The 26,572-nt window shown below is 43.0% G+C and overlaps 1 protein-coding gene across 1 annotated transcript in view; it reads left to right on the forward strand.

The window, feature by feature from the left end:
• The window catches only part of LOC119176808 (uncharacterized), a 78,812-nt gene that overhangs the window by 13,459 nt on the left and 38,781 nt on the right, over positions 1-26,572 (forward strand). The window contains exons 17-46 of the mRNA XM_075877534.1: positions 3,720-3,856; positions 4,189-4,306; positions 4,439-4,575; positions 4,675-4,798; positions 4,950-5,089; positions 5,184-5,307; positions 6,200-6,339; positions 6,504-6,624; positions 6,765-6,904; positions 7,728-7,991; positions 8,083-8,206; positions 8,291-8,430; positions 8,504-8,627; positions 9,172-9,308; positions 9,368-9,488; positions 9,571-9,707; positions 10,536-10,680; positions 10,752-10,900; positions 10,974-11,094; positions 11,174-11,325; positions 11,416-11,524; positions 11,922-12,076; positions 12,138-12,261; positions 12,919-13,055; positions 13,141-13,327; positions 13,432-13,580; positions 13,655-13,775; positions 17,092-17,237; positions 18,223-18,343; positions 18,438-18,589. Coding sequence (XP_075733649.1) covers positions 3,720-3,856; positions 4,189-4,306; positions 4,439-4,575; positions 4,675-4,798; positions 4,950-5,089; positions 5,184-5,307; positions 6,200-6,339; positions 6,504-6,624; positions 6,765-6,904; positions 7,728-7,991; positions 8,083-8,206; positions 8,291-8,430; positions 8,504-8,627; positions 9,172-9,308; positions 9,368-9,488; positions 9,571-9,707; positions 10,536-10,680; positions 10,752-10,900; positions 10,974-11,094; positions 11,174-11,325; positions 11,416-11,524; positions 11,922-12,076; positions 12,138-12,261; positions 12,919-13,055; positions 13,141-13,327; positions 13,432-13,580; positions 13,655-13,775; positions 17,092-17,237; positions 18,223-18,343; positions 18,438-18,589 — 4,196 coding nt within the window. The remainder of the gene's footprint in view (positions 1-3,719; positions 3,857-4,188; positions 4,307-4,438; positions 4,576-4,674; positions 4,799-4,949; positions 5,090-5,183; positions 5,308-6,199; positions 6,340-6,503; positions 6,625-6,764; positions 6,905-7,727; positions 7,992-8,082; positions 8,207-8,290; positions 8,431-8,503; positions 8,628-9,171; positions 9,309-9,367; positions 9,489-9,570; positions 9,708-10,535; positions 10,681-10,751; positions 10,901-10,973; positions 11,095-11,173; positions 11,326-11,415; positions 11,525-11,921; positions 12,077-12,137; positions 12,262-12,918; positions 13,056-13,140; positions 13,328-13,431; positions 13,581-13,654; positions 13,776-17,091; positions 17,238-18,222; positions 18,344-18,437; positions 18,590-26,572) is intronic.

The raw sequence follows: 26,572 nt of genomic DNA on the forward strand, positions 1-26,572 counted from the left end.
GCAGAGGAAGTAAGGAAAGCCCTAAAATGAATGCTAAGAGGCAAAGCCGCTGGTGCGTATAAGGTAACAACGGACCTCTTGAAAGATGGCGAAGAAATTGTGTTAGAAAAACTGGTCATACGAAGTGTCTCTTGACGGGAAGAGTACCATAACTTTAGAAGAACACCAACATCATATTATTCTATAAGAAAGGAGACGTCCAGGACTAGAAAAGTTACAGGCCGATCAGGTTGCTGTCCGTTCTGTTCAAATTATTCACAAAAATACTAGCTAATGGAATTAAGGCGAACTAAGGCGAATTAAAGACCAAGCAGGATTTCGTACATGCTACTACACAATAGACCATATTCATACTATCAAACAGGTGATAGAGAAATGCGCGGAATACAACCAACTCCCATACATAGCCTTCATAGATTACGAGCAGGCGTTTGACTCGGTTGAGACATCAGCAGTAATACAGGCACTATGGAATCGTGGCATCGAAGCACCCTACCTAAACATGCTGGAAAAAATCTACAGTGAATCCACAGCCACCATAGTTCTCCATAAAGAAAACGACAGAATCCCAATAAAGAAGGGTGTAAGGCCGGGAGACACAACCTTTCCAATAGTATTCACCGTGTCTTTTTAGGAGGTTTTCAGGACCCTAGATGAGGAAAAGTTAGGGATAAGAGTTAATGGAGAGTATCTTAGCAACCTGCGATTCACTGATAACATTGCATGAGTAACTCAGGGGACAAATTACAGTGACAAATTACAGATGATTACAGGACTGGACACAGAAAGCAGAAAAGTAGGTCTAAAAATAAATGTGCACAAAACTAAATTTATGTGCAACAGTCTCGGCAAAAACACATTGCAATAGGTGGAGAGACGCTGGAAGTTCAAAGGAATATGTCTACTTATGAAAGGTAGTAACCACGGTGCCGAACCATGAGAGTGAAATAACTGGAAGAATAAAGATGGGGTGAATCACATTCGGCAAGCATTCTCAAACCATGAATGGTAATCTGCGACTAGCCCTCAAGAGGAGAGTATATACCAGCTTCATCTTGCCGGCACTTAGGAACGAAGCATAAACCTGGAGGCTTACAAAGAGGGTTCAGCTTAAATTGAAAACGACGCAGCGAGCGATGGAAACCGAAATTATAGGTGTAACCTTAAGCAACAAGAAGAGAGCAGAGTTGGTCACGCAACAAACCAGGGTTAAGGATATATCATAGTCGAAATCAAGAAGAAGAAATGGACATGGGCTTGGCACGTAGCTCGTAGGCAGGATAATCGCTGGTCATTAAGGGTAACTGACTGAATTCCCAGCGAAAGCAAACGCACGAAGGGGAGACAAAAAGTTAGGTGGGCCGATGAGATTAAAAAGTTCACAGGTATAACGTGGGAACGGAAAGCACAAAATTTAGTTGATTGGGGGATCATGAGAAAGGCCTTTGCCCTGCAGTGGGTGCAGTCAGGCTGATGACGATTACGATGGCGGTGGTGGTGATGATGTTGATGATGACGTTGCTCAGACAGCACTGCGTCTGCCTCTCTTCGTGACAAAGGGACGCCGGGCGTGCTCAAACGCGCATGCATCAAGGAAACTTAGCGCGGTGCGCACCTGTGAGTATATGGCAGGCCAGGGCAGGCAGATCTGCGCCTGGCGGCATCGCCGCCGTGACGTGAAGAAACGAACGCCGGCACGCATGCGTGGTGGAAACGTCGGAGTATATATAATAGAGCTTTTAGATAGGTCGTCATCGTGCCCCCCCCCCCCCCCACGCGGCTCTGTGTGCGCGCCTTCCTATGGCGTGGACAAAGTGCGTATAGATGTTCTCTAGCGGGGTGGCTCACTCGCGCACGTGCACATATTTCGGTATTCGTTGGCTTTGTGCCTCTTGTGCGTCCACCGCAAGTTTGCTTTGAAGTTACAAATGTTAAAGAGAGTGCGAACGTCAAATTACCCGCTGCCGTGGCTGCGTTTACGAAAGGAGCCCGCTGCTCACACGCGAAGTAAAAATTGTGACAGCTGTTTGCCCGGGCTTGTTCTGTGTATGATCATTTCATGTGTGCTTTCTGCTTTAGGGGTGCGCTGCAAGATTCAAGCTGCTTGCCGTTCTTTGTGTGACATTTCAGTTTGTTAGTGCAGCATAGTTCACTCCGTCCTTGTGGCGAAACAATGTACTATGAATGTTCAAATACCTCTGCGAGGATACGTTTCACTTTCATGTTATACCAATTCCTAAAGAAAGGAATCAACCACGTTTGTTTTTTTAAAGGCCACTTTACACTTGCTAGGAATGGGAGGGACAACATAATTTCCTAGGTTACTGAGTATTAACAATCGCGCCTATATTAGCAGCGAATAATATCCGTGGTTTAAGCCCCAAATACAATAACAACTGGCCCACTCAAGCTATACTTTTGGGACCCTTCAGGTGTGCTCCTGGTCAAAAATTATGACAGCGTCCCGAAGTTGTTTGTAGAGTTGTAGCTCACTGCGAACGATGATGCAAATAACAAGACTGCTACAAAGTTGCAGAACATGTTTCATACACTTCGATTCACTCTCGGTAGATGTACTTGCTGATGTAAAGTGTGGACGAAATTAACTGACAGATAAAAATTGAAAGATTGTATTGCTATTTCAATAAATACCTTTCTTTTTATGTCACCCTTGTGGTTCTGCAGAACGCGTGTAGAGTAAAATCGGCCATTTAACATTTATTAACGCAATAGCGTTAAAAACGTTGTGCCACGGGGATTCCGGCGTTGACTTCGTGGGCTGTGGGCGAAAAATCAGCGTTGTCCGGGAGCGAAATTTTGAGATAGATGCAAATAAATAAATAAGAAAAGAAACTTTGGCTCATGCGGGGATCGAGGGCAGGCTTTTAAAGTGGAAAGTATTCTACCACAGAGCCATGACGTTGCTTAAAACTGCTCCCCCACCCCACCCCACCCCTTTATCAGAACCTTGTACAAATGTCATGTAACGCTAGGAGTCTCCCTAATGCGTGTAATCTTGCGCGGCAGAAGCGTAGAGACATCAGTTTAAGGGTCCACTCATTACAAAGCACTCGGACATATTTAATGGTGGTGCTCATCATCAAAAGCATCAATAAAGTGAGCAGCAAGTACGTTCACGCCTTGCCTTACCGACGCGTAGTGGGTACTTCGCTCACTCTCAAAATAAAAAAAAATTGTCATAATTGGTATTTCGCAAGTGTGTACTTGTAGTAGGTATTCTAGGACCGCTTTAAACGGTCAGTGTGACTGTTACATGTGTTCTTTTCTTCGCGTCATGGTTGAGGGGTCCACCGAGAAGCAAAGCTAGGCTACCGACTGCTAGCCGCTCATCTTTAAAAGCAAAACGTTATGTTCCTATTTTTTTCGTGAAAGGATGGTGAAAGATGCACTATTACAAATCAAGTAAAAACGCTACTCTGCAAGTGGGAGATCAACCCCCCTACTTCTTTCTGTTTCTGGGGAAAGAGGATGATAAGAATAACAATTGTGGTGGCGGTGTGCGTACAGAAAGAAGTTGTGCTACTACTGTTCTAGTGTTAAGTGCCGGCGTGACTTTTTAAAAACTTTTTTTATTCAAGTCACACCTAACTTAAAAATACAATGAAAATTCTCGTCACTGTCCAAAGGCACATAAAACGCTTTTAGTCAGCCTGTTTTCCATAGCGGCAATTTTCAATATCTCGATTTGGCATTTTCAGGGGCGTACATGCGTATCAAGCATGTGTCAATGAAATGAACACTGCGTGTCCGGTTGAAGGCATATACTCGGCAATAAACATGTCAGAACTCACGCAGGAGGTATTTAATTCTTACAACTGGACTTGTAGCTATGAAGGTGAGTGAGCATCATATCCATATCTCCACTAAATTGTTCGGTGTATATTTTTTCAGCCGAGTACGCCGAGTACGTTTACAGTGTCACTGAGCAGATTGAACTTTACAGGCTTTTGAGATAAAAACCTTTGCTTTAGAGAAGTGCAGCTAGCTTTTTTCTACGGGTCTTAATCAACATGGCTTTCTTTGAATTATACTCATGTTTTGACATTTGTAGATTTTTAATCAAAATAGCTACGGTTTATGCCATGCTAAAGCTTTTTTTTTTGTTATAGAAAAGGAGATTCTTGGAGTAGTTTTGTAGGGAAGTATTGTGATCCATCGAAATTTCAGGGTGTACAAACGAAACGCTCAAGTTTGCCTTGAAGAAATGCGACTCGCTACTTGAAACAGGAGTGAAACCTTACACAGTAAACGCTTCTGCCGACGTCAAGCTTGACAAAGCGTGCAAGTAAGTTCATTCAGTTGCTCGTTAAGTTTGGTAGTGTTCCTTAATTGTTCCAGCCCTGATTAATCTCCCTGCATTTATTTTATGCTTATTCTCTCTCTCTATTGAATAATTGTTTTGTCACATGCATTGTAGAGGCCTGCATCAATACGAAGACTGTGTTAAAGAGGTCCACAATGGCTTCTGTTCGGACAAAGCACTCACCGCGGTTAAACTACTTCAGGACGCCACAAGAGCAGTGGAGATGTACAACTGGACTTGCATAACTGGATGTAAGTACTGAAGTCACGCGCATATGCACATGCACGCACGAACGTAAACACACGCACAAAGGAAAAACTTCATTCATGAAACATCCCTCTCACTTCCAGCTGGCAACTGCACCAGTGCAAATTTGGAAAAGAACATTCACGAGTGCACGCAGGCTCTTGACGTTGATGTTATTCCTTATCTGGACCGACTAGCCAATGTTCAAGTGGCAGAAATATTGTGCAAGTAAGCTTGCGAGATATTTTATTAGTGTCATTTGTGCCGAGATTTTCTAGTGTATTGATGCTGTGGCTACGCCTCAGACTACTGCTGGTGTAGTTTTTCTGTTTTCGTCTTAAGCTCTTATTTCCTTATCTCACAATCTTAACGTTTTCAGGCATGTACGTGAATATCAGATATGTATTCTACAAGGCAGCAGATCTTTATGCCCCACTGTGAGCGCTCCCGACGTGGATAACTTGAATGAATTAACTTCTGGGATGTACACGAAGTACGAGTGGCTCTGCACGTTTTCTCGTAAGTATGCTGTGCCACATTTGATTGCACATCAATTTGAGGGTCTTTTTTTGGGCCTTCGTTGTCCCACGAATATTTTATAAATTGTTTTCAGCGAAAGCCTGCAACACCAGTGAATTTGAGAGCGTTTTGTCTCAGTGTGAAAAAATCATAACTGACACCATCATTCCGAACGTGGAAATGACGAAGGATTACGAGAAGCTAAAAGAAGCATGCAAGTACGAAAATTTGTTTTTACGTAAGGTTTTTAACAGACGCTATTTGAAGCCGTGCATACATGTAATGCTCTTGCGCCAACTTCGTCACAATTTTTAGTAAGCATGGCACGTAAACCTGCTTGTAGTTTTATTTAAAGTGAGTGCAAAAAGAGGTCGTGATGTTTAATAAAGCATGGCTTGTACACGTGTGGGGATTTCGATTTAAATGAGCGCTAAAATAAGCCAATGTTTTGTTTTTTCAGCTCTTAATGTACAATAGCTATCTCTTTGCCGACTCTTCACTCGAAGAAAGAATCTTTTATGACGTTCGCAGTGATGTTTATAAGATAAGCACCACTACGGGCTTTCGTTCCTCTTCAAGTCAAACTAAAATTTAAAAAATTTGGCACAGTCCTTTATGGTAGAGTATACCCTACCTATAAGGTGCATACACATGGCGAGTGAATGTTCTAGTGTACTTAGTTATTATGTACAATGAAACAGGTAAAGTAACTTCGTTGTAACAATCTGTCATTGATTATCATGTATTTAGCAAATAATTGGAATGCAAAGAAGGCATTGACAGACAAAAACACACTTTTTTAACACTCGTGAATACAGCCAATCACAATGGGTTTTACATAGATCCATACTCTTTGCAAGCGTATCGACGTCATGATGAACACTAAGTGAACCCGAAGGTGAAGCTAAAGTAACGGGATCGGTTTCTGTGAGTGTGGGAGATTTATGTTTCACTAATCAACAGGTAAGAGTTTCAGGAGAGTCAAACTTAGTGTAATAATTTTCACTGTTCAAATAATCGTGCATTGTCACTGCACGTGTGATTGTTTTTTTTTTATGTTGTGACCATGTGCTCATGCCATTATTCAAATTTTACTCTCGCATCTCTCAGCGGCCACAATAAGTTCCGAGCGTGTATTGTGGAACACGGTCCCGAAGTCTGCCCACACACGAACTTCAGAGATGAAGACGCTTCGCAAAACCTGACACGTGGTCTCTTCAACCGGTACAACTGGACTTGCGCAGAACAAGGTAGACTGAGCTTGAGTAGAACTTGCGAGACGCTCTGTCTCTCTCTCTCTCTCTCTCTCTCTCTCTCTCTATATATATATATATATATATATATATATATATATATATATATCCCTTACACAACCACACAAGAAACTACATGTGTGTTGAATCTTGTTTCGCAGGAAAAATTTGCACAAAAGAAGAATATAGGGAAGCTGTGGACAGTTGTTCAGACATTATTAGCACCAAAATACTGCAGAACATCAACCTACAAGACCGTCTGCAGCTGCGAAATTCCTGCCAGTGAGTCGCTTGTCTCGTTCTTACAGGAACAATAATAACGTGCTTCCACCTCCAAGTAACGTGCGGTGTTAGCCAAACATGTAATTTCTTTTTGCCTGTTTAGAAGAGAAATTTTAGTAAGTCTCTTTTGATGAACGCAGAGGTGTTCGAGAATACGTGCAATGCATCAGTTCTGCCCTGACAGCGAAATGTCCCACAGACCTGCGCCTTGGTAGAATTTCGCTGTCTAACATAACCAGGGAAGTGGAAACAAGATACAGCTGGACGTGTTCCGTAAAAAGTGAGTCCTCTTAAGCTTCGTACTGCCTGCGACGAAAGCGAGTTCCCGACCAACTTCACGATGCCCTTAGCAGTTCAACAATTTCGGGCTGCGTGAGTGTTTTATAATATTAAAACTTCAGCAGAGCTGTCATCCGAGGGGGCCCTTTCCACCGTCTGTATAAAACGTTGTTGGAACTGTGTTCGATTCTGAACAACGTTACTCCTTCTCAGGCTCCACCTGTGCTACGATCTGTGCTTCTGCAAATTTTATGACGAACATCCAGTTGTGAAACAATGCAGAATAAGATAAAAGTATAATCGTGTAAACAGCATCCTCAGAACATACGGTCCCTGTTATAGTCCAAAGTGTAGTCACTGGACGTGACATTCCAAAACTAATATAGAGGCGCATACTTCAGTTTTCTTTTTCGGCTTTAGTGTTTAAATTACTTACATAGATTTTGCACCTTGGCGTCTTTGCCGTTCTTGTTGACAAAAGCGTTTACTAAATAATGCAAATCTCAAGAAAAGCAAAAACACTTACGAGTTGATCTACACCAACAGCTTGTTTTGTGTCATACTTTTTGATAACGTCTCACTTCTGAAGCACTTCTAAGCGCGTTAACGTTCGTGTTATTTTACCTGAGTATGATGTGACATGCTTTCCAAATATTACAGCAAAGGGAACTTTTACACCTATTACAACTCACAGTAATGACTTTCTTATCAGTCACTCACGAATATTACCCGCACATGATATCCGATATATCACATATGCATGGGGTAACGTTGGCTATTTTATCAGCATTAGTGACATTATTTATTTTTGCTTTTTTTTTCAGCTATGAACTGCACTCCAGAAAATGCAAACATTGTAGTGGCAACTTGCGGTAACATATTGGAGGATACAGTCAAGCCTGCCACGCATGTTTCTGTGTTTGACATGAAGCTACCATTGGCTTGCAGTGAGTTCAAACGTTATCAAGACTGTGTAGTCACAAAAGGTAAAATGATCTGCCCTCATGACGACATGGAAGATGTCAATGTGTTAAATGACATCACGGCTGGCAACTTTAGCAACTACAACTGGACCTGTACAACGGACCGTGAGTTTTCTGTTGTTCTTTTTTCTTTACTATTCTATCGTATGCGCCTTTGGCATGTATGGATGCATGATACAATACGTTTTTCCAACAGTTTCAAACTGCACCGTAGCCAACTTCAACGATATTTTGAACAAATGTCAAAAGTATTTAGAACAGAAAGTCGTTCCGAACTTACGGCTCCCGACATCCAAAGAGACTATGGACGTAGCATGCGTGTAAGTTTCGTCAAGACTGTGCAGGTCTTGGATGCTCTTGTTTTGTTTTACTGCTTTTAAACTTTCACTTGCTTCATCTCTCAGGTACGTGACAAAGTATCAAGACTGCTTGGCGAGAAAGTCGTTTGAAGTTTGTCCCATTGAGAAGGTCATAACTCGGGAGTGGCTACAAAACGCAACAGCTGGCTCGTACAACAAGTATTTCTGGGTGTGCGAGCCCCAAAGTAAGAAAAATATAAGCATTATAGCCTCATGTACCATCACGTGAGCGCGCTTTGTTCTTTTTCACATTTTCAGAGGTCTCGTGCACTGTAGAGAAACTGAGCGAAGCTATAGAGAGCTGCGAAGATAACATTCAGTCCTACGTCATTCCCTACTCGTCAAACTACACCGACAAAAAGGCTTTGAAGTTTGCTTGCCAGTGAGTAAATACACTGTACTTAATACTGTCAGGCATTGCAGTACCTTCGGCAGTTTTTTTGTTGGTTTAGAGGCAGTGGCAGTTTTTGTTTTCTTTTTTAAATTATTGGCACCTGCCTCATAATTAGCCCTTCGTAAAATGTAAATCTTTTAAATTACCGTAATTATTTTCCTTTATATTGTCTACGTTATTTCAGTATATTTTCTTTTGGTTTTTTACCCGAAACTATAGTAGAATGCCACATGCCACAATATATATATATATATATATATATATATATATATATATATATATATATGTGTGTGTGTGTGTGTGTGTGTGTGTGTGTGTGTGTGTGTGTGTGTGTGTGTGTGTGTGTGTGTGTGTGTGTGTGTGTGTGTGTGTGTGTGTGTGTGTGTGTGTGTGTGTGTGTGTGTGTGTGTGTGAAGTAGCATATGGAAGCGGCAATGCAAGTTAACGCCATTATACGCGCATAATCTAGTGTGAGAATAGCCCTTGTATTTCTCCTGTGCAACATTCACTGATCTCGTACCATATGTTACAGGGGAAACAAAAAGTATCAAGACTGTGTGATATACCATGTGAATACTCTTTGCCCGGATGTTGTATTCGACGTTGACGTGCTAAACAAAATGACGAAACGCATGTTCACCAAGTACAACTGGACTTGCCTGGAGAATGGTAAGGTAGTTGCCGTCAATTTCAGGTGCCCTTACATTTCAAATATTCTTTTATTCCAGCCACCGCGTGTTCTTTGCAACTCATGTCTTCCGTCCTTGACCAATGTTCATCGATAGTTTCCTCGGATATAATCCCTCTGGTGGACGAATCTTCCGAGGAGATGCTGTCTGCTGCGTGCAGGTAAGTGTAAAGTCTTTCACTGTCTTGCTGTGTTATAATTCTAGTAGTTCGTGCAAGAAACATTGCTGTTTTTTTTTCGCAGGGGTGTGCGTCGTTACCAAGAATGTGCGGTTACAGCCGTCCGATCGGTATGCTTCCAAGAGTCCTTAGTGGCAGCGGTGAATCTAGACAACATCACAGAAGGACTTTTTAGCGAATACAACTGGACGTGCGAAGGCCGTAAGGCTTTTTTTTTTTTCATTCGCTTTCATAGTGTGTATTCACTATAAGGTAAAAACGCGTTTTAACGAGATGATTAGTAGCCTAGTGCACTCAACGTTTCGGTGCACCCGGTGTTGTTCATGATACTCCAAGTTTGCAGGGACGTGTTGAAGCAAAAAGTATAGGCGAAGGGTTCGCTTCACTACGCCTGCACGCGTCACCACGCCAACACTCTGACAGCGAGTGCTCTTGCCTGTTTACTGAGGTCACATTTTAGGATTTTAAAATGCCCAGCCTACAATTTCAAGAGGCAAGCTCTAGTGAGAGTCTCCAGTACGAGTTTTCATGTACACAATATATGCACTGAACACACACGTTTTTGCATCACGCCCTCAATAAAACGTTACCAGGATTTGACCCTGCACGCTTGTGCTTAGCTGCGCAAGCAGAAAGGGCGAATCCGAGTATACATGTTTTTCATTTACGAAGGCAACTATGCAATTACTGCTACTACATTTGTACTCCGACGTGAGCTTCTTTATATTGTAAGCAGTACGGACTCATTTAGGTTGCTGTTGTGGCTCCCTGATCAAATGGTGTGTTTCTCATCGACCCTATTGTTGGTCATACAATGAAAGATATTGGCGGCAAATTGACGACGGAAGTACCTGCATAGGTTAGTTCTGTCCATTTAGATTTCAGCGCTTTGTTAATATTGAATCTGCATTGCATTGCATCTTGACCTTCTATTCATTCTGTATAAAAGCGCACAATCAATGCGGTGACGACTGAACGACCACAGATTTTTTTACGTATTCTAAAATATTACGTTTTTTTTTCTTTTAGTGAAGCCTGTGATCGACTTGTCCCCTAAATGTGAGGCAAAATATCTCCATGAAAGAGCGAAGGAGTGCCTCGGTTTTATTAAAGTCAAAGTTCAGCCATTCGCGAAAGATAAAACACTCGTCGCCTTTCTAAAGACAGCCTGCAAGTAAGTCCGTCTTTTGTCTCTGTTAGCGCGTCGCAGTGCGAATATATGCTGTGGGGGTGTCTCTTGGCCAGGAATAACAACTTGTTCAAGCAGTGTGTCAACTCCAAGATACCATCGTCATGCCTGGAATACGACAAAATCATTCAAGCGGGAGAAATTAAACAGTTCGTTAACATGTACGAAGACTACAGATGGACATGCAAGCTGGGAATCACATCAGGTTAGTCCGCTCGGTTGTGAAGGTAGTGAACTCGCGGTTACAGCACTTTTGCCTTTTCTCTCATTCACTTCAGGATCAGCCTGCAATGCGAAAATAGAGAAAAGTCTGGTACAGTGTGCTGGCGTCATCGAAGTTTTAGTTCCAAAAGACGTGTCGGTCTTTCACCCGGCCGTGGATGTTGCGGAGACGTGTCGGTGAGTTCCCATTCACCATCGTTCATCCTTAACGGATTGCGGGAATGAATACATGCCTCGAATGTCATTTTTTTCGCAGGCACTTGAAAAGCTATGAAACATGCTTGATGCAGTCAATTAAGGGTACCTGTGGAGATGGAATTGTCTTAGCACAGAACTCAGAAGTTCTAAAGTATATGATACAGTACTACAACAAATATTCGTGGGCATGTGTGAAGACATCAGAAAACAGTAAGAGTACCTTGGACTATGATTCAATGTGAACTGTGTATCGTAAGGGGCTTTGTTATTTAAGTGAATGCCATTGTTTCTATTTTCCAGTGTGCACTGCAGAAATTCTCACGGATAAGCTTAAAGAATGTAGAGGTTTCATTGACTTCGTTGTCAAACCGAACGCTGCCTTATCATTTTCAATGCAAGATTCATGCCAGTAAGTGAAGGTTTGATTTAATTAGTCTTCTAGGATATTGCCTTTAAGGCAGAGATGACAGGTGTCTGGTTTGTGAAGCACACTGGGCAGCTTTTTATTTAATAATATTTTAATGATTTTCAACTTTGAAATAAACAGTTGGCAGTGTGGTGTTCTGGGTGTTTTTCTTGTTAATGTCTTGGTCGTTTCCCGCAGTTTCAGAACGTCTAACTGCCCTTTTTGAAATGTTTCAGTGTAACTGAACCGAAGCAATTACTTTAATCTATTTTGTGAATCTTTTAATTATTATTGCAAATGTCATTTGTCCAGAGCTGTTGCGTTTAATTGAGAACACCATAATACATATAAATGCATTCGCACAATGTGACCCATCACCTCCCTTTTTTTACTCATTCAGAGGTCTTCAGGACTACAAAACGTGTGTGTACACTGGCATCATGGAGTCGTGTGCTTCTAACACGGCGCAAATTGCCAATAGTTCAGCAGTAGACCAGTATCTCTACCAGGTCATGAAGAAACACGCCTCCGTGTGCCGTCCGGTCACACAGCCAGGTATGAACTGTTTCAATACCTCCAGGTCAAACAGGCAGGCTCATTATTTTACGGTGTGCAGTTTCAGAATGTAATGAAGAACTGCTCACGGGAAAACTAAGACGTTGCAAAGGAATCATTACCTGGCTGGTCCTGCCCAACATGGAAAAACCGGACGATGAAGAGCAGCAACAGAGCGCATGCCTGTGAGTAACTCAGTGAACTTTCGTCACTTTGTTGAACCGGGGCTCAAATTCCAAAAATTCGAGACTGAGGAGTTGAAGTGGGTGGGCCAGTTATACGCATGCTATGGTTTTAGGTTGCCTTGAGAACGTGAGGGTTGCGAAAAAAAAAAAACTACTGAGCCTTGATTCAGGAAGCTGCTGCTCATTGAAGATACGAATTCTTGTAAACGTGCTCCTATCATTTTTTTTTTACAATGAACAAAATGAACCCAAAGACGTCGCCCGATTGTCCCCCCAAATGAATTCTTTCGAAGATCTTCTTTTTTAAATCGAACTTTCTCTTTCTCTATAGCTTTCTCAACGGGCCACCGGGGCTGTGTGAAATGTTTTGGCCCTGCACTCGAGGATGATGCGTGAGAATTCGTTTTTGGCGTTAGTTGCAAGAATATCACATATCTTGTTTAATCCCATATTTCGAAACATTGTGAGATAACGACAATGTTTAAAATGTCATATCGTCACTATCCCTTTGTATGTTTATAACATGCTGCAGAAAGCAGTAACTGTTTTGTCTTATTTTCATGTGCCGCTGTCTTGTAAGTCGTGGCAGTAGTTCATGCCGTTCACACCAGAGGTTCTTGTCGTTAAACGCACTTATGCTTTTTTGTTTCTTTCCAGCGCCGTGGCCGATTACCAAGCCTGCGTGGCGAAATCGGCCCGCCAGTTATGCCCTAATACCAACGTCTACAGTGAGGACACTATGGACGATCTCACAGGGGGCCTGTACACAAAGTACAGCTCGACGTGTCGTCACAGTGAGTTCTCTTTTCTTAATTTTCCCCCATCGTCCTCACACATCCCGAAACGTGCTGTCAATAATATGCGCCGCATGTCTGCCAGGGAAAAAAAGCACCACAACGTTAGCACCACGAATTGAACCAACGACTGTGCACCCAAGAAAGCCACCGCACTGCTCCGAAAAATCTGCAACCAGAGCCCTCATGGAATGCATGGGATTCATGCACGTCAAAGTCATGCCAAACGCCCACGCACGGCAAGACCCAGAAAAGCTGAAAGTAGCTTGCACGTGAGCTACCTCCGTTCATCTTGGTTTTGCTTGTCGTTCTTCGCGCATAGGCGAGACTTGCCCGTCGTATCATTCTTGACGTACGTTGATCCGTATTATTTCAGGTCTATGAAACACTACCAGCAGTGCGTCAACGAAAAAGTTCGAATGTGTGCTAATAATAGTGAGGTAACTGAATCTCTGCTCATAAAGTACTACACCAATGAGCTATACCGAAAGTATGAGTGGACATGCGAACCTTCCCTTCCTAAAGGTAATCAATAGTATTTGGCTAAATTTGTTATGCTTTCAAGGCCTAAACTTACATATATATATTTTTTTAAATAGCCGTGTGTAACCCATTTTTGGTTCTTGGGCCTCTGGAAAACTGCTCCAAGCCACTCAACATGGCGGTCCATGGTTTAAATCCCGAGGAAGTCAATACGTGGAAGACCGAAGCAGCCTGCGGGTAAGATCATTCTTTATATTACGGGACATGTGAATGAAATTTTAGTAGATCAGAGGTGATGTTAAAGAGACTTTAATTATTCAGTATGCGTTATATATTGCAGCTGTGCACAGTCTCTATTTGAGCTTGAGATCGTTCAAGTTCACAGAAGGATGTATATGTTCTACATTACAACCTGTACTCGTTAATTTCTTTTTTGTTACGTTTTATGAGTTTAATTGACAAGGTTTTCAAAGCTTTCCTTGCCACTTTAGCGAAGTCAGGCGTAAAAAAACACGTGGTTTTCTTAAACAGGCCTTGAATCACTTCTTGAAAATATTCATATTTCATTTTGTAGAGTCCAACTGCCGGAACTAAGATATGATAGAGCACGCAGTAGAAGGGCGGGACGTGAATCTTTTATGGTTCCTAAAATAAACTGTTACTAAATTGCATGAAGTGGGCAAATTGCATTGCACTGAAAACAGTACGAAGGTCACTTGCTCTCTGCTATGCGTTATCGTCGGCTGCTAGGTTGTAAGCACGGCAAGACCTGTCGGTATTTGCTAAATTCGTAATCATATAATATTCTCAGTAGTACTATTCATCGGCAGCATTGAACGGACGAATGCAAAGAATAAATGAAATTGCCCCAGCAGGAATTAAACCCTGGGATTTTGCACGAGCATTTTACCACAGAACCATGCCAAGTCTCGGAAATACCTTTCAAATAGACCCTAATGCTCGTGAAACCCTAATTGTGATTTCAGTGCTGGCTATCCAATTTTGTGTGCATTGCATATGTGCACCTACGATACAGTTGTCACGTCGGGTTAATATTAATTGTAGTCAGTGTTTATGTTGCAGTGTTCAGAACTTCGATCCTCGCGAGCAGCATGCAGCGCTTTAAATCAGCTTACCGTTTCTGATGATGCTAATATCCATGTTGCTGTTGGCATCGTTACGCAAATGTAAACAACTGGCGATATAAAACATATGCGGCTGTTTAACGTATGCCTGTGCGTGCATTTGTGCATATGTTAAGCGGAACATTGTAACGTTTGGCTCAATAAAAAATACATCACGGTCACCTTCCATCCGCATGCTGCGCATAACATCGATTCCCAAGGTACGTGGGATGTACCGAATTTTCTGGTGGAGTTTCTAAACGCTGTCTAGCTGCAATAGGACAAAGCCAATTTGACCCCTGTGCTCGTGTAGCTCGGCCAAAAAACTCACAGAGGTGAGCTAGTACTCCATCCCTTTTTGTACAAATAACAAAATTTACGCTGTACATATGCGCAGCCTGTATTGCACGGCTGTAAATGATGCTTCTGTGATTTATCTTGTCAGCGAGGTGCTGTGGAAACAGCGTGCTCAATTTGAGACATTCCCGGGGTGCACAGTAGTGCGAGGTAGCCATAGTGCAAATGTTGCTTCTAGAGAGTTGCTGTAACGGAAGGAGCTCCATGTTAAAAAATAAAAAAATAAAAAAGCACATATGTACGTGGCCGTGACGATCGCGGCGAAATCGTTCGCATCTCGATGGCGGCAACATGCTAGAGGCTCGTGCATGTTCAATGACAGTGGTAATTGAAGAACTCCAGTCGGTCGTACTTTTCGGAAACCCATCACAACGGTGTGCCTAAATAACGATGTGGTTTTGGCGTGTAAAACACCAGGAATTATTAAAACCGCCTTGTCCGGCAGTATACTGATTGCGTTTGCTCGAGACGAGCACTACAACCACACTGCAGTTGGGACGGCGCTCCAGCAGTGCTGCAAGCGGACAAAAAAAAAGAAAAGAACAAAATGTTCATGCACCCATTTGTTTGTGTCAGTTTCAGTTTACTCAAGTTATCGTTGCCATAAAGCGCTATTACGTAGTTTTCATTTTCGTATTATTGTAACTGCCTTTCTTATATGAAGTTTGACCAAATTTAATCAGAGCGTTGCTTGCTTTGATTTTATTTTTTTTCTCCCATAAATATTCTCGAAATTTTCAGTTTCATAGACACGATAAATAGTCCTCCACCTGTGTCTCTGTTTTTTTTTTCTACGCAACTTCAAAGTCAGGAAAAAATTCAGTGGAGTTATCACGTTATCAATGATCAGTTAAAAGCACATACTGTTGTGGAGAATAATGATTTATAACTAACCAAAATTTACGTTAATAAATCAAGCCTACTTGATCTACTAGCGACCACTGCTCGACAAAGCTCTCTTTTGTAAGCGGAGTGTGGGCAGCAGCGGCCTGCCCTTTGTTGCTTGACTGCAAAAACTTCCCTTATAGCAAGCTCTCTTGGAGCCTCCTTCATAATGAACTGGGGCTTTCACTATTAGTTTCACAAACTACACAAGACAGAGTTCCCAGTGTGTTCAAAACTGTCCCGCTCTATGCGGTCTTAGTCTTCTCGCATGGATATACAACGTGAAGGTCCACACGAGAGAGGCATGCACAAAACACACGGTGAAGATTCAAAACCGAGTGAAGGCTGCCATTCCTCCTCTCGTATTTTGCCCTGCATCAATATTCTCCGCTCAATAGCCGGACCTTTGCTGCTGTGCATGACACTCGTGGGCTTGCTGGCCGCAGCTTTGCCCGCCTCGGCTTCCTTCGTTTAGTAATCTCGCATTCTGAGTGGCTTGCAACAAAGGACGATTTCCTCTCGGTGATAAAAATCAGTGTTGGACCGATCGACGCCACGTGGGCTTACTTGAATTATCAGATTTTTCGGGGCCAGCACTCGAAAATGAAGACGCCCATTCAAGGCGTCTTCCTGTCCGCCAACAATGAACGTCATCGATCTCGCGTGCCTTTCCTTGCTTTAACGCCGCGCGCCCGGTTATTTCAGGCCACAAACGGCTTGCGCGCTATCAGCGTGGCATATATATAGAAGCGCCAACTTATCAAGAGGCAACACAACGCATGGCAGATGTTGTTTTGAGATAAGGTCTCCCCAAAGGCTGCAAGCTGTTTCTAAAGTGAGGAGATTAGTGGCGTAACATTTTAATTGAGATATCATCCTATGATTTCTTGGGAAAGCTTTTTAGGGCACCTGAAACCGGTCGTTACAGTGAAGCCAAACACCAAACAGATTTATTTCGACTTCAAATTTAAATCTCAGGGGGCCCGCTGTCCTAAACAAAACTGACAGCGGAACGCGAGCCTATAATAAACCCATTGAAGCACCAATTTTACAATTTTCTTGTTGCATTGTCATAAGCGCACACAACCCGGATGACGTGTTGTCCACTCAGCATATGAGGGCACACAGAGCGCCATTTTAGTGTGACCGAGCGTGGCTTACTCACGTAAAGTTATTGTTGTCAACAGGGCTATATCTGCATACCAGGACTGCGTGAATTCAAAGCTGAGCTTGAAGTGTGGCCCCAAAGTATTGCCTCAGACGCCACATGTGCTGCACTACGTTCGAGACTTGTACAACCAATACAACTGGACATGCCGAGCAGGTCAGGCTGGTAAGTTTCCGGCTGGTAAGTCAGATGACCGGTAATATCGATTAGTTTAGACCTTGCTGCGTATAAAACAGATATCAGTACAGATATTTTACGTCGATTAAAAGACTAATTCTTCTGTGAATAAAATAGATTAGGGCATATTGGCCTTGTAGGCAAAATAAGAAAATTAGTCGAGGGAGGAGTAAAAGCTACGCATGCGCGTAATGGCATGTATTGGTGGGTTGTTATAGGGAAATAAAAGCGAACGCAAAACTAAATATTGTCAGTTGCCTCGTTTAAACTTTCAAATCACACAGATACCATCAGTAACAAAGATTTTGACTGGGCTAGATGGTGAAGGTGCCTAATAGCTTGCAGCGCACTCTGAGACACAGATGAAGAACAGACGCACGAATATAAGCACCGATGTTTCGTGTTTCCCTTCTTGTCCGTGTCTCTGAGTGCACTGTAAGCTATTATGTACCATATTATGACGGCCGATGTCATGTTTTACACGGAAAAGTACTCCATCACTTCGGAAGAATAACTAGCTGCGTCTGCAATGAACCTTCATAGTGACAATGCTCCGGGCAGCTCATCACTTGAAGTCAGAGGAAATTTTTTCCAGCGAAGTGCGATAGATTTTACCCTGCACCCCACACAAATAAGTTCTGTTTCTTCTCCTGGACGAAACGTGGCTTGACAGGGCATCGATTCGTGGCCATGATAACAGTCGAGGCAGCGGTGACTCTTCTTCTCATTGATATTTTGATTTCGCTTGAAAGGCGGCGTTCTAACCTCAGAAAAAAAAACGATGAAAATTGTGAAATTGTGACAAACTAGCTTCTTATGAAGAGTTCTAAGTTCTTATTGTGATCAAAGATTCTTCGCAAATGTGCTTACACTTTCCGCTCATGTCGTTTATATACGGTATTCGTACGATCTATAGCCTTCATAGTGCACTATATGCTGCAGTTGACCATGTTGACCTTCCTTTTTTCTTCAGATAACTGCGACGGCAACGAGGTGATAGACTCCTTGACTGAGTGCCTCGGTTTTTTGAATGTGTTGGTCCTTCCGTACATAACGAACTCAAGCAAGAATGCGTCACTTGAAACGGCGTGCACGTATGTTTGCCCCAGTCTTTCTTATGCTACCCGTAGCTCGGACAGTTCACAGTGCCTCGGACGTGCGTTTGAACACTCAATTTGTCGCTTTCAGGGGATACCAGGAATTCAAGTACTGCATATCGTCATCCATCAACGCAAAATGCCCACGCAGCCCGTACGTTCTGCGGCTGCCTCGGGTGCAGTACTTCACTCATGACCTAGTGCAAAACTACAAGTGGACGTGTGAGGCGGTTCATCAAAAAAGTAAGCTCATCATGTGACGACGTTAAACACTGCGCATGAATTATCCCAGCAAAACGTGGCCACCGATCTATTGAAGTGTCAAGGGTCACAAATGTACTTCGTCACACCACTGTCAATACAAAAGCAGCGAAGTTGGCGTTGGAGGTCGTACACGTAATTTCTGTATTTCAGAACCTTGTTCTGTCGGAGTGCATGGTTGCGCACATGAAAACGGGCCGGATATTCTGTGGATCATAACTATAAGCGTTGGTTTCAAAGTCCCAAACCCCGTTCCTGCTTTTATTAATTTACGCTTTATCTAGAGGCACCCTAAACAGGCTGGACATTGAGTGGACCATAACTAAAAGCGTTGCTCTCAAAGTTCCAAACCACGCTTTGTCTAGAGGCATCCTTAACATCGCAATTATTTATGTGAATATAATAAACGTAATAGATGTAATAGATAGACGTAACATATGCAATATGTAACAATAGATTTTGGAGTAACCTACGGTGTGGTGGTCTAGTGGCTAAGGTACTCGCCTGCTGAACTGCAGGTAGCGGGATCGAATCCCGGATGCGGTGTCTGCGTTTCTCAGATGGAGGCGAAAACGCTTTATACCCGTGTGCTCAGATTTAAGCGCATGTTAAAGAACCCCAGGTGATCAAAGTTTCCGGAGTCCTCCACTACGGCTCTCTCATAATATGTTGGTTTTGGGACGTTAAACCTCACATATCAATCAATCACCCATGTCACCCAGCAAAAATCTACTTCGTCCTATGCATAGCTGTCAGAGGCGAATAGAATTTGCGCGAGAAATCATGATGAATACTATAATAAGAAAGCAAACCTAATTAACTTTACCATAACAACTCCTGCTGATTTAGAATGGAGTCAGGCTATGACACGCCCACTTACACACACTCACTGACTGACTGACTCACTCACTCACTCACACTTACTTAACGTATATGGACGGAACGACATCCCACACAACATATATGAGATTTTGAATTCGCTCATACCTTTGGAGAAAAAAATAGAAAAGCATACCAGAAATGCAAGCCACCCCCAAGAAAGAAACATGGTAGTATCAACAACAAAAGGGATATTATTATCAATAGGTATAATGCTCGTGTTATCTGCCCATGATTATTTCCTGTATATGGTTAGGACATATTCTTTAATGTTAAACTGCGATTGGTACGGGACACCAGAGAATATGCAGACACGACGAAGGCAAAATAGCAACTGATTTATTGAAATGGCACAAATCAATTGCTATAGTCTGCGTTCGTCCTGTCTGCATCTACCCTTAACTTGGAATAATACTGTCTCTCTCTCTCTCTCACACACACACACACACACACACACACACACACACACACACACACACACACACACGCACACGCACACACACACACGCACACACACACACACACACACACGCACACACACACACACACACACACACACACATACATACATACATACATACATATATATATATATATATATATATATATATATATATATATATATATATATATATATATATATATATATATATATAATACGAAAAGAACACGAAAGCCATTCGCTACCACCATGTGGGCACATGCACAGCCCCTAACCTTCATCCCGCCGAGGCACACCCATCCCGCGCGCACAGTGGTCTGTTGTCGACTCTTCAGGCCGTGCCATGGCTGCTGCTTTTAAAGCCCGTGAGTGGTACATGCGCATCCCTGGTGCACAGCACGTCTCATGCCAGCCGCTCGATGGGCGTAATTCCCACAATAGATACATTGCAATGCTCAAGCTGGGGACAGCGATGTGTATATACCACCAAATATAACTGATTGCACCTGTGCATTTATTATTCGCGTGCCCCCAGATTCTTTTAGTGACGTGCCCAGTCTGGTAAAAGTATTTTTTTAGCCTCGACAAAACATGATTTATTGGACGCTTACGTCTACAATGAAAGAGCACACACAGGACACCGGCATCGCATCTGTGTTTACTCTTTGTTCTGTCGGTATAAGCACTATGTTTCATCAAGCCAGCAACCAACTAATTAATCTTCGTATCTTAACTACTTTGTTAGTCCCGCTACATTATAGTCTCACTACATTCTTAGTCTCGCTGTGTAGAAAGTATTGTTTGTGCCTTGTTAGGCAAACCTCCTTGTTGACGTTGTGATAGCTGGTCTTGCTCAAAGGATTTTACGTTTGGCACTGAGAGGAAAGTTACGATGCCGAGGTTGGTAAAGTTATTTGTTAAACAGTACAGCAATCTCCTGCAACAAGCTTACCGCCGGAGATACTCCACATGACCGCTCTTTTTGTGGCTTTAGGGGGCACACGTTTCCTCAGAACCTCGCAATGCATCCGATGGAGTGCGCCGACGGACGAGTTGGAGAATGGGCGAATGTAGAGAAGGGCGAATTGTGATGTGTTTTTCTTACTGGATGTGAGGCAGCCAATAAGAGGTTGAAAACAGATTGCAGCACCGGGAAGCAAGGTTGCCAAACAAAACATCAGAAATGGGCGTTTTATACACTGAGACGAGCGTTTATGCGCCTGTGTGGTCCGGCAGCAAATAGTATGCTACAGTCACAAGTCTGAATGCTGAGTGAAAAACATAACGTGGGAGTTGGCGAATTACTCATGAAATGGCGCCACAGAAAAGCTATGTGTGGCTGAGTATAAACACAATAATGTAAGTGTGCTGACCGCCCATCAATTAGGGAGGATGCTTAGAACATCTTAAGAATGTAAAGGCGAAAGCCTACTTGGACCGTCTTTTAATCTGCTGTTGAGCTTTCTGCAGACTGGTAACACTTAGTGCTCGTGCATGCGCAGTGGAATCTTTTGGAGGTGTCTCTGTCGAGCTTTGTATTCTGAGCCCGTACTGCGCTGTTGAAAGATCACCGAGCGCCGATGCTAAGAAGGATCTTACTCATACCAATTCACTTTCAAAGCACGTATAGAAAATTGAGCCTCCCGTTGAGTAGAAAAAAGGGTTTATTTGAATTAAACCACAGCCCGACTCACTGGGTTCCTGCTGTAGCACGTCATTCCAAGACCAGAATAGATCATCATCTTTTTCATCTATTGTTTTCCAACAAACTGCCCCGCGCACAAAATTTCGTAAAAAGTTTAATTGAAGTGTGTACAGAAAGTCGAATTCAGAGTAGCTGTACGCGGTAGTCTGGAGAACTCCACTACTCAAAGAATCCGTAGTTTCCGGGGCTTGGTCAACCAGTGTAAACGGGGCGTGAACTTTTCACTTTACGTTGTTCTGATTACCGAAAGGCATCCGTTGAATTGATGTTTCCACGAAGGCATGCTACGCCAGCTTTCATTTCTTTTGCATTGAACGCTCCCTTAAACGCACTCTTCGGCTTGCGCTTGGAGGCGTGTTGTAGTAGCCAAGCTGTAACGCTGATGGTAAAGTTGTGTGGACATTCAAAGTATTCGGGAGCAAGCTATTTGTGCCCTGCCTACTGGACAAGGAAGGACTCATGACAGCACACTTCTCTTGTCAAACCACAGGTTCTGCTTGCAGGGCTCACCTTCACTGTGAAAAAAATTCGACATGCCAAAAGTGTCGTTTAGGCCTGAGGTCGCTTGTGTCATGAAAGTTTGTTTCTGTTTATTTGCGGTTCTTTGTTTCACGAATTCCGCTGCATTTCTCCGACTTGAAGACAATACGTCAGTGTCGCGATGCCATATCATTGTGAAGGCTTTCAGTACTTGTTTCCGTTTTTCAAGATGCAACTCCGAAGGTTGCATAGACTGCATGCCGATAACGCGTGAATGGTTCGAAAGCAACTTCTCCATCTTCATGGAAGCACATGGTGTCTCGCAGCTTGGATGCGTCTTCGACTGAAATCGCTTCTGGGTGCTCGTTGTGGGTCCTTTTATGTCTCTTGCATTTTATTCTGATGACTTCTATGTTACTGTAGTTGTCTGTTGTGACCTTATGGTTGGACGCTGACGCTTCTAATAGAATGACCTTGTTGTAATGTGTGGCGTTAGCACAATAGGTTGCTGAGCTATGTAGCGTCCATCATAAGTTGGTCTCAATGCCTTTGAGTTGTTGTCCAAATTCTGCGTATTTAATGTGACAAGTGACCAGTAATAGTCACTGCCGATCAAGACATTGATCGCGTTGGGGCTTCCAGCCTGATCAACACCAGATAAGTAATAACCTTGTCATTAAAGCTTATCGATGAAGTCTTGATGCGGTCGTGGAACAGACATGCGACAGATGTTTGTCGTCACGAGAGCTTCGATCTATAGTGGCGTCTTACTACACTGAGAAGCTAAAGTAACGAGCACACGTTGGAAAGTCTTTTCATCATGTTGCCCTCCGAAATATCCCACTGTAAGCTTCTCGTTATCCAGTACGTGACAATTTAAATTTTGAGCCAATTTCTCGGTGATTAAACTGCGCTGGCTGCCTCCATCGAATGTAACTGGAACAAGGCATTTATTTCCTTGTCCGGTAGCCCAAGCTGTAGCTTTCTGAAGGAACACACACCGTTTAGAGTCGCCAGTTTCAATCATTTTCAGCTGCATTTGCACTGTTAATGTTTGTGGACTGTTAATAGATTGCAGCCACCGGAGGTCACACATTGTTTTGGCATGACGTGGATTGCACTTTGTAAATGTAACGTTTATTCTGCAATTTTTCGCCGAACAATGCTGCAATGTATAGCGGAAACAACAATCTGCACTGATTAGTCGTTTTTTTTTCCGCGAGAGGAATCTGACAGTCGCACTTCTCTGTGTTGTGGGGTTCAGTAACACCGAAAGTTGGGCGAGTTGGTGATTGTTCATGATTACAAATAAGCAGCGCACGACGTTTTACACAAAGAGAGACGATAGGGACACCGCTGCACTCTCAACTAGTTTATTTCGTAAACGACCTTGGTTATTATACAACAAGACGGTGTACCACGTGCTACAATGACAACGTATTTTCTAAAAAGCCAACTTCGCAATCGCTCAAAGTAATCGATGCTTGGCTTATACAGTAATCTTTTCTTTTTGCGATGTGGAAGGCCTCGATCACTTCCCTTGTCATCTTATCTCTGTGGCTGGAAAGAATTTTAGTCTCAGAGAACAGCGGGGAACAGCCACATTCTAAGCAATGCCGTCTTAAGTGCGAGTAAGCATTATTAGCTAATGCTCTCTTGTGCTCCGTTAACCTTGTATTTATGCACCGGCCTGTTTGACCGATGTACATTTTCCAACATGACATGAGCAAACAGTAAACCACCGCGGTTCTGCACTCAACAAACAAAACACTGTGCTTAACAGAGCACCGACACCTATCCTTTTTTGTCAATCGCTTCCTATCTAGCCTAGCGCATATCTTTCCTAGTTTGTTAGGTGCAGAAAAAACAACTTGTAAGCCATACCGGCTGCCTACATTCTTTAGATTATGTGATATACTGTGCGCATAGGGTATGGAGACACATTTCTTTTTCCTTTCTTCATAATTCCTCTCAATTTGAGGCTGCTCCGAAGATATATTCTTGCGCACACGATGAACCAACTTCTGTGCGGTTCTGCGCAGAACATGCTCTTCGTAACCCGCACTAGCCAATCTATCTACTTGTCTGATGAAGCTATCATTAACTTTGTGGGGACAAGATTTGGCCAAGGCAGCGCGGAGACAAGAGAATGCTATGCCATTCTTAACTGTCTTTGAATGCCCGGAAGAATACCTAAGCAGGGGCTTCTCAGATCGTGGGCTATATAACCAGCAAACATGGTCTGGCTTACGTGTTAACAACAAGTCCAAAAACTGAAGCTGACTTTCCCGTGGCACTTCCCACGTAAACTCGAGGCCCTCGCTGCAGTCCCTGAAAACATTTAAGATATCTACTATAGCCCTGTCAAGTACAGTGTGTTCTACAAAAATTAGGTAATCGTCAACATATCTAAATATGGTCTTTGCAAGGCCCTTTATGTTGGCTTCAATTTTTTTGTTCACGTAACCCAAGAAAATGTTGCTAAGTATCGGGGCCACCTTCGAACCAATGCATATTCCCGATCTTTGTAGGTACAACTCATCATGCCATTTGATGAAAGTAGACCTTAAGTAAAAAGACAATAATTCGAGGAAAGCTCCCACTGAAATGCCGCATTTGTTAACAAATTCGATTTCATCATTATCATCTGTAATGCACTTTCTAACAACTGTCAATAAAGGACCATGTGGAATGTTGTAGTACAAATCCTGAACATCAACACTAAAAAAATTGCAAGTACCAGGGTTTGAGGTTGTCAAGAAGGCAACCAACGCCTCCGAGTTCGGTACACAGAAGGGATCTGATACCTTAAGGCTAACTAGCTGCTCTTGAAGAAAGGTAGAAAGATTAAGTTGCCATGAGTCCCTTTCCGATACAATACACCTAAACGGAACGTCAGGCTTGTGAGTTTTTGCTGCAAAAAACAACTCCAGGTGCAAATTTGTCGCACGTTTCACAGTAGAAGCAAGCTTTTCCAGATTGTGGTTCAAAAGTAGCGCGACAGCTTCCTCCTTGACTTTGCTAGCTTTCTTGTTAACAGGAACAAAATTCTTTTTAACTGCCGATAACGCCTTTGTTTGGAAAAGCCCATCAGGTAAAATAACAAAGCAACCCTCCTTGTCAGAGGTCAGAAAACGCAAATTGTTGCTAATGCCAAAGTCCACCAAAGTTCTTACGTGCTGTTGCTTCCCTCTTGTGGTTGACGTCCTCTTTAGAACATCCACGCATTCCGTGATGAAGCGTGGGCGCTCTTCTTCTAACACACGACGAGCAAGGTTCTTGGTGAGCGCCACTTTCTCCGGTGGGGTAAAGGACGGTTCAAAGCAGAACTTTGGTCCTAATCCGAGAATCTTCTTGTAGTCTTTAGGAATGGCACAGTCTCCCAAGGTGATGACTTTCCCATCCGTTGGCTTGGGTTTTTTTGGCCTAGGTAAGTGTGGCCGGCTGTTGTCCCATAACCAGTCCGCTACTTTGTCAGACGTCTTACACCAATCCCTGAAGAACTTGTTGTGCGATCCTCCCTGTTGTGTGGCGCACACTACTCTGAGACAATCCTTGAAATGCCTCGCTTGCCGCCACCATTCCTCATTCAAAATCCTGCATATACGTTTGGCGTGCTTAGACGAAGGTTGTAAGAAACCACACATGCCCTGCAGTTCCTTGGGGCACAAATTATACCTTATATGCCAGGATGCCTCTCTTGCCTTGCACACGCAAATCGCCATCATTGAAGCCAGGGTACACGGGTCATGCTGATTGAAGAAGCCAGAACATATAAAAGAGCCCGATGTAAAGGAAATGAAGTTCAGTAACACCGAAAGTTGGGCGAGTTGGTGATTGTTCATGATTACAAATAAGCAGCGCACGACGTTTTACACAAAGAGAGACGATAGGGACACCGCTGCACTCTCAACTAGTTTATTTCGTAAACGACCTTGGTTATTATACAACAAGACGGTGTACCACGTGCTACAATGACAACGTATTTTCTAAAAAGCCAACTTCGCAATCGCTCAAAGTAATCGATGCTTGGCTTATACAGTAATCTTTTCTTTTTGCGATGTGGAAGGCCTCGATCACTTCCCTTGTCATCTTATCTCTGTGGCTGGAAAGAATTTTAGTCTCAGAGAACAGCGGGGAACAGCCACATTCTAAGCAATGCCGTCTTAAGTGCGAGTAAGCATTATTAGCTAATGCTCTCTTGTGCTCCGTTAACCTTGTATTTATGCACCGGCCTGTTTGACCGATGTACATTTTCCCACATGACATGAGCAAACAGTAAACCACCGCGGTTCTGCACTCAACAAACAAAACACTGTGCTTAACAGAGCACCGACACCTATCCTTTTTTGTCAATCGCTTCCTATCTAGCCTAGCGCATATCTTTCCTAGTTTGTTAGGTGCAGAAAAAACAACTTGTAAGCCATACCGGCTGCCTACATTCTTTAGATTATGTGAT

Source organism: Rhipicephalus microplus, chromosome X, assembly GCF_043290135.1.
Source record: "Rhipicephalus microplus isolate Deutch F79 chromosome X, USDA_Rmic, whole genome shotgun sequence".
Taxonomy (NCBI): Eukaryota; Metazoa; Arthropoda; class Arachnida; order Ixodida; family Ixodidae; genus Rhipicephalus; species Rhipicephalus microplus.